At 48.2% G+C, this 15,046-nt stretch overlaps 1 protein-coding gene across 1 annotated transcript in view; it reads right to left on the bottom strand.

Annotated features, from left to right (window-relative positions):
* Nucleotides 1–1,663: 1,663 nt before the first annotated feature.
* The window catches only part of dhrs7 (dehydrogenase/reductase (SDR family) member 7), a 156,381-nt gene continuing 142,998 nt past the window's right edge, over nt 1,664–15,046 (bottom strand). Inside the window, exon 8 of the mRNA XM_038775810.1 lies at nt 1,664–1,821. Within this exon, the coding sequence (XP_038631738.1) occupies nt 1,738–1,821 (84 nt within the window). The 3' untranslated portion in view covers nt 1,664–1,737. The remainder of the gene's footprint in view (nt 1,822–15,046) is intronic.

Below are 15,046 nucleotides of genomic sequence, written 5' to 3'. Positions count from 1 at the left end.
GACAGCAGATGCAATGGGAACACCACCGCCTGCAAGTTCCCCTCCCAGCAACAGATGATCTTGACTTGGAACTATATCACCATTTCTTCATTGTCACTGAGTCAAAATTCTGGAATCCCCTTTCTAACAGCACATTTGGTGTACCTACACCACAGCGTCTGCAGTGCTTCAAGAAGGCAGCTCGCCACCACCTTCTCAACAACAAGTAGGGATGGACAATGAAAGCTGGTACAGCCAGTGATGTCCACATCTCGTGAACAAAAAAAAAGTTACCACATTATGGGGGCGCGATCTTCCCAAAAGGGAACAAGGTCCCCGAGCGAATGCGTTTAACCACACTTTTCATGGCACTCGCAGTGCTGAGGAACACATGGCTATTCAACGTGACTTGTGTTGAATAAGAGACGTGAACGGGGAAAGTGCGTTTTTTACAATGGGGAGTTCAAGGCAAGCTTTGGTAGCAGCTTCTACTTCATACTGCTGACAAACCAATAATAATAATCTTTACTAGTGTCACAAGTAGACTTACATTAACGCTGCACCGAAGTTACTGTGAAAATCACCTACGGCACACTGAGGGAAAATTCAGAACGTCCAATTCTCCTAACGGGCACTACTTTTGGGACTTGTGGGAGGAAACCGGAGCACCCGGAGGAAACACACGCAGACATGGGGGAGAACGTGCAGACTCCGCACAGACAGTGACCCAAGCCGGGCATCGAACCCGGGTCCCTGGTGCTGTGAAGCAACAGTGTTAGCCACTGATTGAAGTGCTGACACATGGAAGGGTTTTTATTCAATGAGGTTCCATTCTGACAAGTTCAAAGGAGCTGGTGCTAAAAGATGGAATTGATCAAATGCATGGTATTAAATACTCAATAGTAAACAAGCATATTCAGAAGAGGTGTTTCCAGCTAATAGGGGAGTCAAATCGATATTATTCTTTAGCTTGTAACTAATTAGGTTTAACAAGGAGAGTCAGAAAGTGAACCAAGAGGCTGGTGAGGGCAGGGAGCACCACTCATGGTAAACATCATCAGCTGAAGCAGCATTTGTCACATGCAGATGTTTGCTTTTACTGCACGAATGGAGCTTTTGAAGAATGCCTGGTTGATGTTCTATTAGTCACTATAATCTTTCACCTGTTTCCCCTTCTGCTTGTTTTACATTCTCTATCAATCTTTCATGTGGCCTCCTTTTTGTCCCAACCCGGTCATATTAGTCTGTGAGATTGTTTCTGAAGATGGATCATTTTGTGAGTGCATTGCATACTTAAACCAACACAAGTTACATTGCTCATCAGCATTGGTCTTTATTGCAGTTTCTTCTTTGTTTATTTCAACCAATGAAAATTTGTTCTCGGTCCAGAGATTTCTGACAGAACAAATCTAGGTCACCATGATGCCATGTATAATTTATTTTATACAATACAGCTGTCTGTACACAACAGAAAGCCAGAGCTTCTTACACAGAGCCTGCATCCACATTCCAACTTGTTACTTTAAAGGTGAAAAAAATCTTTAAATCTTATTTTTTGAACGAAATCCACAATAGAATTGTCAAAGAATGAAAATCACTAAGGGCAGCATGGCATTCAACACCTTTCATTTCAAACCTTAGTGTATTTCCATGGACTGTTTCCTCACATAATGCGTTTCTGATCCTAGCCTTGTCATTCTGAGAAGCTGACATCCAGAGAGAAGGGATGTCAGACGGCTGTCACTGTTCTGCATTTCCTTATGACTCACTATAGTGCAGCATTAGCAGAGATCTGGCAGCAAAATTCAAGCACTTTCTTCTCATCCAGGAGGAATATGAGACCTATAAAACAAGAACAGACCTGGGTTTAGATTGTACCTTTGACAATGTTTCAAAGCTGTAGGGTGGGCAGTGTGAAGAGTGCACCCATCCAACTCGCTCCACATGTTCCACTGCCTGCATTTGTGGGTTCCTCATCCCATTTCATCCTGACAGTGGGATCGGGATCTGGGGAATAAAAATTCTGCCCACTAAGAGCTAGGGCAGCACGGGAGCATAGTGGTTAGCACTGTGGCTTCACAGCAGCAGGGTCCCAGGTTTGATTCCCGGCTGGGTCACTGTCTGTGCGGAGTCTGCACATCCTCCCCGTGTGTGCGTGGGTTTCCTCCGGGTGCCCCAGTTTCCTCCCACAGTCCCGAAAGACGTGTTGTTAGATAATTTGGACATTCTGAATTCTCCCTCTGTGTGCCCGAACAGGAGCCGGATTGTAGCGACTTGGGGCTTTTCACAGTAACTTCATTGCAATGTAAGCCTACTTGTGACAATAAAGATTATTATTATATTATTATATACTGACATTTGAAAATCATTTTATATTACTTCCTGCAATCTTCCAATTGCAATCTTCCACTTCTCTTCTATCTTTAAAGACAACCTTAACAACGAAGGAATGTGCATAGGACATTGGCCTCATAACATTCATGCTCTCATTGTGTAAAGAGGGAAAAAAACCAACAAATCCTGACCAGAAAAGGTGGAGACTGGAATTGGGCACTGGGAGGATTGGTCCCCGCTAAGTCACTTCCTCCTGCAGTGTCTTCTGGTCCTATTCACTCATTGACTTGCAGGCAACAAATCAGGCTCTGAAGTAACATTTGGCCCACTTCGCCATGTTTGGTGATTGAAAAGACTGGGTGCGAATCTCCAGTCGCGCTGGGCTCTCGATTGAGCGCAACATGGCCGGAGAATACCGGGAGAGGCCTGCAGCGAACCTCCCGACAGCCTCTGCACCTCGCAAGTCCTGAAGTCCTCCGAAGTCCTGTGTGATGTCGGAGTCAGAAACCCACCCCAAATGTGCGGGACCGAAGGACGCTCACGGAAGTAGGTTATAGACCTACCTGAACAGTCTCCACCGGCCTCCTTCGATTCATCGGCCTCCCCAGGGAGGCTGCAGCCAGGCACCAATCTGCGCTGGTCGACACAAAATGGACCAGGTGGAACGGCACCCGTGGGCTTTCCAGGGCCACCGGAGACCTCAGGGTGGTCAGGGTAAGTGCAGGGTGGCCCCCTTCCCCTGGAATGTGGGAATGTTGGCATTACACAGGTGGCATCTTCTCACTCCACTCTGGCAGTGCCAAGGTGCCCAGATGGCACTGCCAAACTGGCAAGAGCACTGCCTGGGTGCCAGGGTGGTAGTGCAAGGGTGCCTTAGTTCCTGGGTGGTATTGCCAAGGACCAGGGGCGAGGAGGGCTTGCCCATAAAATGCTGGTAGAGGGGGCGGGGGGGGGGGGTATAAAGGGTGGGAAAGTGTAGAGCAAGTAAGTAGGGGCCTCCAGGAAGTTGAGGGGAGTGATGGGTGGGGGCCCTGGAAGGGTGGGGGTGCTGTAAGGGGGCTTGGGGAGGGACTGAAGAGGGGGGACACCCAGGAACCCCATAACGGGGTGGATTGGGACATCCTTTCAAAATGGCGGTCCAATCTCTGAGTTCAGAACCCAGTGCTAAAAAAGAAAATTCCAAATGTTGGCTAAACCGGTGAGAAACTCCCTAGGGCCCCAAAAAGTGACAAAGTGTAATTGAATAGTGGTGGGGGACTCGCTGGCAAAGCCAGCGGAAAACTCCCTGAAAAACCCGCCGCAAATTAACTTAATTTTGGGGGAGAATTGGGCCCAACGTATGATGCAGGTATTCACCAATATTGTCACAGCAGCAAAACTGTTATCATTCACCATCTTTACTCTGTGGAACTGACAGCAACTTTTGGCTTTCACATATGCACAGTTTAACACGGAAATCCTGAAGTTGCTGTCGGTGATCCTCCACACATTCACAGAATAGGGTGGGATTTTGCAGCTGCACTCGCCGCAAGAATCCCCCATGGATGGGATGAGGCCCATTTAAAAGTCCATTGACCTCAGGCGGGAAGTTCTGTTCCACCCTTAATTTCTGTTGAACAACCTCTTTGACATTGAAAATCTAATTATAAAAGTTTGGAGTGTTGTTCTCTCCATTACACAATTTTTAAAAGTCCACAGATTTTTTAAGTAACAATTTAAAAAAATGTTTTTTTATGATATTGCAGCTTCCATCTCAATGCAACGTGTATGTCCCAATCTATATCAACGGGATTGGGCAAAGTCAACATGGATTTATAAAAGGGAAATTGTGATTGGCAAAGCCTACTGAAGTTTTTTGAGGACACAAACAGCAGAATAAATAATGGAGAACCAGTGGACATGGTGTATTTGGATTTTCAGGAAGCTTTTGATAAAGTCCCACATAAGAGATCAGTGCAGAAAATTAAAGGACATGGGATTGGGGTAATTTATTGGCATGGATTGAGTATTGGTTAGCAGACAGGAAACAGAGTAAGAATGCTTGGGTATTTTTTGATGTGACAAATAGGGACGAGTGGGGTCCCAGTGCTTGGGCCCCAGTATTCACAATATACATCAATGAATTAATGAAGGAACCAAATGTAATATTTCCATGTTTGCTGGACAACAAACGTGATGGGAATGTAAGTGATGAGGAGCATGTTAAGAGGCTTTAAGGTGATTTAGACAAGTTGAGTAAGTAGCTAAATACAAAGTAGTTCCTGTATAATGTGGATAAGTGTAAAGAATATACTTGCCATAGAGGGGGTGCAGTGAAAGTTTCCCAGACTGATTGCTGGGATGGCAGTATTGTCATTTGAGAAGAGATTGGGTTGCCTAGGCCTGTATTCACTGGAGTTTAGAAGAATGTGAAGGGATCTCATTGAGATGTATAAAATTCTGACAGAGCTGGACATACTGGATGCAGGGGTAGAGTCCTACCCCTGGGCATCTAGAACAAGGGTACAAGGTAAGCCATTTAGGACTGGGATGAGGTGAAACCTCTTAACTCAGAGGATGATGGATTTATGGAATTCACGACCACTGAAGGCTGTGGGGGCCAAGTCAATATTTAAGACTCTAAATGCATCATGGGGTATGTGGAGAGTGTGGGAGTATGGTGTTGAGATGGAGGATCAACCATGATCATATTGAATGGTGAGGCAGACTCGAAGGATTTTTATTCTCCTATTTTCTATGTACTTTGCTGTCTGCAAAATAATTAAAAAGTTAGTGATAATCAGTGCTTTTTAATTCTTGGTTTGCTGTCTGTGATAACACTTCAATTTGGTTCCGCCTGCTTGATGATTTCACTGATCTTGGTCACCAGAGATCCCTTACGGATGATACCAGAATGAAAATGACATTGTAATACAGGAAATCAACATCACAGAGGTTGTCATATTTTTATGGGCAACTTTCTTCAAGGCTACTTACTGGTGACGGCTGTCCCTTTGCTACCAACCACACAATATGGGACATTGATGCCATCAGTTCTGTTCCAATCAGTAATCAGAGTGAGACAGGGTTCAAAGTGACATGTGTAATCTGCTCTACTTAACTCAGTGTTGGAACCGACAATTCTACGGACACGTGCTTGTAGGATTAGAATAGCGGTTTTAATATACTCACAACAGAGCCAGCCTGTTAGCCATTGAACTTTCGGTGAACTGGCCGGCTGACCATGTGGCACTGATCTTTATACAGCAGCTCCAGGGGGAGAAGTCCTGGGCGGAGCCAAGTGAGAAGCCCAGTACAATTCTTGAGCATTCCCAGAGCTACTCCCCCTGGTGGTCAGGTAGTGCAACTGCACTTACAATATAGACACATGTCAGATTATAATCCGGTGTGAATCACATTCACCACACTCAGCAGCAGAGTTATATTGGCAGACAGAAATTCCATCCTGCCACAACCATACCAATTGGAGGAAAACCAATTTGTTGGATTAATTGAGGTTAAACCAAATCATGTAATTTTGACAGCATAGATGAATTAATACCTTAATTTAATGAATATTGACAAAAAGTATAAGCAAATCTATATACTCACAGGCAGGATGTCAACTGAACACTACAATATCTTACACCTCCCAGCTTCAGTATATTCAGATTTGTACCCAACTCCTGAACGATTGTTGTTATGTTGAGGTAACTTGGAAATTACTACACAATGTGGTAGCTTAAGCATAACCGTAATGGGTTAAATTTCCATTATTTGCGAAGAACACCAAGAACGTCTGGGCCACTAGAGATTTAATTTGGATGGAAGCTCACTGAAAATCAGTGCATTTTCTGATGTAGTCCACTGATAAATGAAGCACTTATCTGTGAACCTTAATTATGTCTGATTGCTATTTGTGCTTTGCAGCCACTTTGACATCTCGAAATCCATCTTGAAAGGTCTGAGCTATCTAGTATTAATCAAGATGTGCAGCAAGACACATAACCCTCCGAATTTAAACCACAGACAAAAGGAGGTCACACATTACAAGATTGAAATCTTGTTTATTCGATTGATGTTAAGGGGCTTTCATTAATAACTAGGGTGGCACCTCAAAAAGACTGATTTATGTTGATTGTGATTATGATTTATCCAGGAGATTATTTTTACAGTGCTTCTATTAGTAACTATGAATCGTAAATTATTTTGTTTCCAGAATATTTGTCTTCTAGTTGTCATTAAGGGGCTGGTTTAGCACAGGGCTAAATCGCTGGCTTTGAAAGCAGACCAAGGCAGGCCAGCAGCACGGTTCAAATCCTGTACCAGCCTCCCCGAACAGGCGCCGGAATGTGGCGACTAGGGGCTTTTCACAGTAACTTCATTTGAAGCCTACTTGTGACAATAAGCGATTTTCATTTCATTTCTAAATGTAATTCAATTATGCTCAAGCACCTTCACATAACCCAGAGTTCCAGTCTATTCTCCAAACAGTGGCTCGTCCTTTAAAGGCTAAACTGGTCAAAATGATGGCGTGTATTTCATTTTTAAAGCCTTCCATTTCCCTCAAAGTCCATTTCTTTAAAAGAGATTTGTGATATTAATAAAATATTAACAAAGTAGCCATGTTTAATAAAGAAGTTGTCAAAGTAACCAAAGATGAGAAAACTCTCTGATATCTGTGTTTTGGAGGTTTAATGATCCTTTCAGCAATATATATATATAAAAATAAAAGTCATGTCTAGCCTATGTCTGTTGTGTCATATATTTCAAAGACAATGGACCTCACACCTCTATTACAAAAAAAAATGATTGGTTAAAGTGTGCAATATTTGTTGGACATCCAACTGACTATTCATGAACAAATCAGAAGCAGTCAGTAACAACGAGGAACAAGTAAGCTGCATAAATCTGAGTAATCAAACTGCCAAATATTCATGAAGCTACTATTCTAGTTTCGTATAGCAAGAAGCAACTAATTAAACTACAAAGATAATTTTGTAAAGCTGGGTTCAGCCACAATTTTGGCTGTTTCCCCAGATGTTTTTTTTTTTCTGATAAAAGTAATATTTATTTCACAGGAAATCTACAAAAATTAAACTGTTCCGAATAAATAGCTGCACTTACTCACAAGTTGACTGCATGGTGTTAAATGCCTGGAACAAATCTTTGCACAGGCAGTCAAAAATAAAAACAACATTTGGAGACAAAGAGACAATGGAAAAAATGTCAATGTTACAGAGAGAGCAATATGTCAAACATGAAGAGCTAGTGAGTGACACAGGACCCATTAGCGGGTCTGAAAGAGACAATTGCAGGAAGGAAGATCATTTTATTTTATTTTTTTCCAAGAACAATGACACAGAATGCGAACTGCATTATCTACGGAATATTAAAGATTTTACATCCTTGTATGTAAAGTAATATGTCCACATTCATAATGAAACTGCCTCAGCAAACCTATCTCTCTGTAATTGCACCCTGCTTCCAGTGAAGACTGTCATGGTACCACTATGTAATTACAAGTAAGTAGCAAGAAAAAGTACCAATTAACAATTGCCAAACAGAAAGGCAATTAAATGGCTGAGAATAGTTTTTTGAAAGTGTTTCAATCCGTCATCTTGGTTTCTCAGTAACCTAAGGGTAAAGTGCTGAAAGTAAGCCTGACATTAAGAGTACATAAAAAATGGAATTATTCACAAAATGTAATTAAGTTAAAAAAGAGACAGGGCGAGAATAGGGTCGCTAGGAAATGAACAGGATAAAAATCATAGGGGAGGGGGCGACAACAAAATGGCAGAACCAGGAATTAATTACTTTGTTTCTGTATTTACCAGGGAGATGGAGCAGATGGAGATGAGATTAGAAATTATGTAACCTCATTTAAAAACTGGAGAAATATTAAATAAACTAAGCAAACTCAAAACAGGATAAAAATTGTAGGTCTGGATGGATTTCATCTAAGGAAGAGATGGCAGAGGCACTATTACACGTACTTAATTATTTATTAGTAAAAAATGCGATGACATATGACTGGCAGATAGCTAATGTTAGACCTATGGAGATAGAATATGTGCAGAATTGCAGACTAGTCAATTTGACATTGGTGGTAGGAAAGATAACGGAACTCCCACTAAAAGAGAAGACCGTCTGTCCAGCTATCTCCTTTTGACACTCTTGTCAATTTCTGTTTGACAGTGATCCTGTGAGGCCCCTTGGAACAATTTAAAGGTGTTCTATATGCAATTGTTGCTGTTATTAATGCTTAAACCAGCTAGAATTTAAAGTAGCCAATTTTTATGAGGAGCCTGACGTTTTAGTCCGTTGGGCGCGCACATTCAGTGGCCTGGAAGCAGACGGGAAACGTGTTCCTGGGCCATGGTCGGTCCGGGAGCACAATTGCTTGATTGATTGATATTTATTGTCACATGTACTGAAGTACAGTGTAAAGTATTTTTCTGCGGCCGAGGGAACTTATACAGTACGTACATAGTAGACTAAAGAATAATCGACAGAGTACATTGACAAATGGTACATCAACAAATAGTGATTGGTTACAGTGCGGAACAAGGGCCAAACAAAGCAATACATGAGCAAGAGCAGCATAGGGCGTCGTGAATCATGTTCTTACAGGGAAAGGATCAGTCCGAGGGAGAGTCATTGAGGAGTCTAGTAGCTGTGGGGAAGAAGCTGTTCCTATGTCTGGATGTGCGGGTCTTCAGACTTCTGTATCTTCTGCCTGATGGAAGGGTCTGAAAGAGGGCAAAGTCTGGGTGTGAGGGGTCTCTGATAATGCTGTCTGCCTTCCTGAGGCAGAGGGAGGTGTAGACAAAATCAATGGGAGGGTGGCAAGCTTGTGTAATGCGTTGGGCTGCCAATGCGATGCCAATTCTACACTGGCTGGACAATTAATGACATCCAGCATGAGACGCACTCTGTGAAAGGCTGGGCACAGCCATGTAGGTCATGCAGTGAGCGAACATCAAGAAAAGGGAGGGTGTGGGCTGGTGTTTCTGATCTCTCCCTCAGGGGGACAGCCGCTGCTGAGCAGTCTAACGGAGCTTCTGACCCATGAAAAATAAATATTGATGCCAAAGCTATGCTACAAGTGGCGAGGCAGCACAATCAAGCACAGACCTCAGCCCTGACAGTTCATCCCGTCCTGATCAGGATTGCAGCTAAATCGTGAAGCCCACGTGGCCAAATGGCCTGCTCACCAACTGTAAAAGCAGACAGGCCACGTAAATTACTTTTATTTGACCCTTATGGGCTAAATTGCCTGCTTACGTTTTAGCGATCGCGCTCCCACCTGATGCACTATCAATTACGACGAGACGAGAGTAGAATGTAATCGAGGCTTTATTACATAGAGATGTGTGGCCTCCTACAACAGCTGACAAAATAGCTGCTGTTCGGAGAGCATGCACATTTATACTCCACCTACTGGGCGGAGCCAGCAGGCAGGGATCTACCCCGTACCTGTAGTACAGAGGCCTTACCTAAAACACATATATACAATATAATACAACAGTGGTGACTACCACATTCACCCCCTGTTAAAATTGAGTCCAGCGGGGGTGGTAGAAAACTATATACATACAGATTGGTTTTAAAATTACAGAGAAGGTTACAAATTTAGACGATCGGGCGCCTTGAACTGTCATTGAGAGCGCTGCAGTGCTGGTGGCGACTCTGGCGTCAGCTTGGTCTTCGGTGACTCCGGAGGGTGTCGAAATCCTCTTCATCCCCGGGTGGGAGCAAGGGGAGGACAGATTGTCCTGGAGCGGGGGCTGCACCGGGAGAAGGGAGGGTGGTGCTGGGCAGAGGGGGGGGCGGGGGAGTTTGTGGGGACCCAGCTGGTGCCAGATCCCTGAGGGAGACTGTGCCTTGGCGGCCGTTGGGGTACGCTACGTAGGTGTACTGCAGGTTTGCGTGGAGTAGCTGTACCCTCTCAAACAACGGGTCCACCTTGTGGAGCCGCATGTGCTTGCGGAGGAGAACGGGTCCTGGAGCTGCCGTTGGGAGCGAAACCCCGGAGATGGACTTCCTGGGGAAGGCAAAGAGACGTTCATGGGGGGTTTCGTTAGTCGCGGTGCAGAGGAGCGACCGAATGGCGTGAAATGCGTCGGGGAGGACCTCCTGCCAGCGGGAGGCCGGGTGATTTCTGGACCGTAGGGCCAGCTGGACGGCCCTCTAGACCGTCTCATTCTCCCGCTCCACTTGCCCGTTTCCCCTGGGGTTATAGCTGGTCGTCCTGCTCGAGGCAACGCCCCTGTTGAGCAGGTACTGGCGCAGCTCATCGCTCATAAATGAGGATCCCCGGTCGCTGTGGACGTAGGCGGGGAAACCGAACAGAGCGAAGATGGTGTTGAGAGCTTTGATGACGGTGGCAGACGTCATATCGGGCATGGGACGGCGAAGGGGAATCGGGAATACTCGCCGACCACATTAAGAAAGTACGTGTTGCGGTCGGTGGAGGGGAGGGGCCCTTTGAAGTCCACGCTGAGGCGTTCAAAGGGGCGGGAGGCCTTCACCAGGCGCGCATGGTCTTGCCGGTAGAAGTGCGGTTTACATTCCGCACAGACCTGGCAGTCTCTGGTGATAGCCCTGACTTCCTCGATGGAGTAGGGCAGATTTCGGGCCTTAAAGAAGTGGTAAAAGCGGGTGACTCCTGGGTGACAGAGATCGTCGTGCAGGGTCTGGAGTCGGTCCACTTGTGCGCTGGCACATGTACCTTGGGACAGGGCATTGGGAGGCTCGTTGAGCTTACCGTGGTGATGCAAAATCTCGTAATTGTAGGTGGAGGGGGAGGGGATGCGGCGGTTTTTGGATCAACTGAGGTTCCCGAGGGTGGAGGAGGAGCAGGTGGCTCGTTTGGGGGCGCCGATTGGGCTGGAGGAGCTGGTTAAGGGATTGGGGAGCATGCAGGCGGGGAAGGCCCCGGGACCGGAAGGGTTTCCGGTTGAATTTTACAGAGAGTATGTGGACCTGCTGGGCCTGTTGCTGGTGAGAACTTTTAATGAGGCATGGGAGGAGGGGACCCTGCCCCCGACAATGTCCCAGGCACTGATCTCGCTGATTTTGAAGCGTGACAAGGATCCATTGAATTGTGGATCGTATAGGCTGATTTTGCTTCTCAATGTGGACGCTAAGTTGTTAGCGAAGGTTCTGGCCACAAGGATTGAGGATTGTGTCCCGGGGGTGATTCATGAGGACCAGACAGGGTTGGTGAAGGGCAGGCAGTTAAATACGAATGTGCGGATTGTGGCACTAACAATTGCACACAAAGATTCGTGTGATGTACAAGAGAGGCTTTATTACAGTGAGATGCTATTCCTCCGGTGGCAACTGTAGAATGGCATCTCAGTGAAGCTTACGAATAATTATACAGCTCCCTGTGGACGGAGCTAGGGAGAATCCTGCAATACAGGTACACACATATATACAGTGGTTGGATCACCCCATTCACCCCCTGTAAAAAATGAGTCCGGCGGGGATGACGTGGAACTATAATACATAAAGTGATCTATTTACAAGGGCAAAACAAAAGAAAACCAAGAGTCCATCAGGCAATCCGGTCACAGGTTGAGACAGATCGGCGCTGGCCAGTGGCGGGATGACTCCGAGAGCGAGCCAAAATCTTCCATGTCCTCCAGCGTGGGTGGGGGAACGAGGGATGGACCTGGTGGGGACGAATACGGGGGCGCCGGGGAAAAGGAGGGTGGCGCAGGGGGGAAAGGGGCGGGCATGGGATCGGCACCGGAGGGAGCCAGGTCCCGGAGCGAGACTGTGTCCTGGCGGCCGTCGGGGAACTCCACGTAGGCATACTGGGCGTTCGCGTGGAGCAGGCGTACCTTGTCCACCAAGGGTTCTGCCTTGTGCCTGACATGCCTACGAAGAAGGACAGGGCCCAGAGTCGTGAGCCAAGTCGGGAGCGACACCCCGGATGTAGACTTCCTAGGGAAGGCAAAAACACATTCATGGGGTGTGTGGTTAGTCGCGGTGCACAGTAGTGACCGAATGGAATGGAGCGCGTCAGGGAGGACCTGTTGCCAGCGAGCGGCTGGGAGGTTCCTGGACCGTAGGGCCAACCGGACGGCCCTCCATACTGTCCCATTCTCCCTTCCCATTTCCCCGGGGGTTGTAGCTTGTCGTCCTGCTGGAGGCGATACCCCTGCTGAGCAGGAAATGACGCAGCTCATCGCTCATGAATGAGGATCCCCTGTCACTGTGGATGTAGTCGGGGAAACCGAACAGAGCGAATGTGGAATCCAGGGCCTTGATGATGGTGGCAGACGTCATATCCGGGCATGGGATGGCGAAGGGGAACCTAGAGAATTCATCGACCACACTAAGGATGTAGGTGTTGCGGTCGGTGGAGGGGAGGGGCCCTTTGAAATCTATGCTGAGGCGTTCAAAGGGGCGGGACGCTTTCACTAGGCGTGCGCGGTCTGGCTGGTAGAAGTGCGGCTTGCACTCTGCACAGACCTGGCAGTCTCTGGTGACTGTCCGTACTTCATCGACGGAGTAGGGCAGTTTGCGGGCTTTGATTAGGTGGTACAAACGAGTGACCCCCGAATGGCAAAGGCTCTCGTGCAAGGCACGGAGCTGGTTCACTTGTGCGCTGGCACATGTACCTCGGGAGAGGGTGTCTGGGGCTCGTTGAGCTTGCCGGGGCGATACAAGATCTCGTAATTATAGGTGGAGAGCTCGATCCTCCACCGCAAGATTTTATCATTCTTGATCTTGCCCCGCTGCGTGTTGTTGAACATGAAGGCTACCGACCGTTGGTCAGTGAGGAGAGTGAATCTCCTGCCGGCCAGGTAATGCCTCCAGTGCCGCACCGCTTCAACGATTGCCTGGGCCTCCTTTTCAACAGACGAATGTCGAATTTCGGAGCCATGGAGGTTGCGGGAAAAGAATGCCACGGGTCTGCCTCCCTGGTTCAGCGTGGCGGCAAGGGCGACATCTGAAGCGTCGCTCTCTACTTGGAAGGGCAGTGTCTCGTCTACTGCGTGCATCCCAGCCTTGGCTATGTCAGAGCAAATACAAGCGAAGGCCTGTTGTGCCTCGGCCGTGAGGGGAAATTGTGTGGACTGGATTAGCGGGCGGGCCTTGTCCACATATTGTGGGACCCACTGGGCGTAGTAAGAAAAGAACCCCAGGCATCGTTTGAGAGCCTTGGGGCAGTGGGGGAGGGGAAGCTCCATGAGGGGGCGCATTCGGTCGGGATCAGGCCCCAGTAGTCCGTTTTGGACAACGTAGCCGAGGATCGCCAAACGGCCTGTGCGGAACACGCACTTTTCCTTGTTATACGTGAGGTTAAGGAGAGATGCAGTGTGGAGAAATTTAGCACGGTTGGCGTCATGGTCCTGGTGGTCATGGCCGCAGATAGCAACATTGTGTAAGTACGGAAACGTGGCCCGCAGTTCGTACCAGTCAACCATTCGGTCCATTTCCCGTTGAAATACCAAGACCCCGTTAGTGACGCCGAAGGGAACCCTAAGGAATTGATACAGGCGAAGGTCCGCCTCGAAGGCAGTGTAGGGACGGTCCGATTTACGGATGGGGAGCTGGTGGTAAGCGGATTTCAGGTCAATTGTAGAGAGGACCTAGTACTGCGCAATCTGATTGACCATATCAGAAATGCAAGGGAGGGGGTACGCGTCGAGCTGCGTGTACCGATTGATGGTCTGACTGTAGTCCACGACCATCCTGTGTTTCTCCCCAGTTTTAACCACTACCACCTGGGCTCTCCAGGGGCTGTTGCTGGCCTCGATAATACCCTCCCGAAGCAGCCGCTGGACTTCGGTCCTGATGAAGGTCTTGTCCTGGGCGCTGTACCGTCTGCTCCTGGTGGCGACGGGCTTGCAATCTGCGGTCAGATTGGCAAAGAGGGAGGGAGGCTCAACCTTGAGGGTTGCGAGGCCGCAAACGGTGAGGGGAGGTAGGGGTCCACCGAATTTGAGGGTGAGGCTCTGGAGGTTGTATTGAAAATCCAGGCCTAGTAAGAGTGACGCGCAGAGGTTGGGGAGAATGTACAGGCAGAAACGGTCGAATTCCACGCTCTGTACAGTGAGTTTAACCAGGCAGAAGCCCGGATCGGGACAGAGTGGGATCCGGAGGCCAGGGAGATCTGCCGGTTGGCGGGATGGACCGCAAGGGAGTAGCGCCTTACCGTGTCCGGGTGAATGAAGCTCTCGGTGGTCCCGGAGTCGATGAGGCAGGAGGTCACGTGGCCGTTGACGAGCACCGTCGTGGAAGAGGGTGCCAGGTTGCGAGGACGGGACTGGTCGAGCGGCACGGAGGCGAGTAGCGGGCGATCGTCCAACAAGTCTGACGAGTCCAACGAGTAGCGGCAGTGGCCCGGGTCCCGTGGTCCCGTCCCAAGGGAGGACAAAATGGCGACGTCTGGAGTACCTGTGAGGAAGAAGATGGCGGCGGACAAGATGGTGGCGCCCATGGTGCGCACGCTGTGGGGGCAGGACAAGATGGCAGCGGGAAAGATGGCGGCACCCATGAAACGCACATGGAGGCAGAGGGTGAAGATGGCGGTGCCCATGATGCGCACATGGCAGGGTCGGTGAAAGATGGCGGCGCCCACTGATCGCACGTGGGGTCGGGGGCAGCGGACAGCAGGGCCCATTGTGCAATCGCGATAGGCTGAGGTGAGGGGGGGGTGACGGGCGCGATAGCGGCAAGCGTTCGGGACTGGCACACCGCTGCAAAGTGGCCTTTCTTGCCACAAGCTTTG

Source organism: Scyliorhinus canicula, chromosome 2 (assembly GCF_902713615.1).
Source record: "Scyliorhinus canicula chromosome 2, sScyCan1.1, whole genome shotgun sequence".
Classification (NCBI taxonomy): Eukaryota; Metazoa; Chordata; class Chondrichthyes; order Carcharhiniformes; family Scyliorhinidae; genus Scyliorhinus; species Scyliorhinus canicula.
Note: the sequence above shows the minus strand (reverse complement) of the source record. Positions and strands in the feature narration are given on the sequence as shown.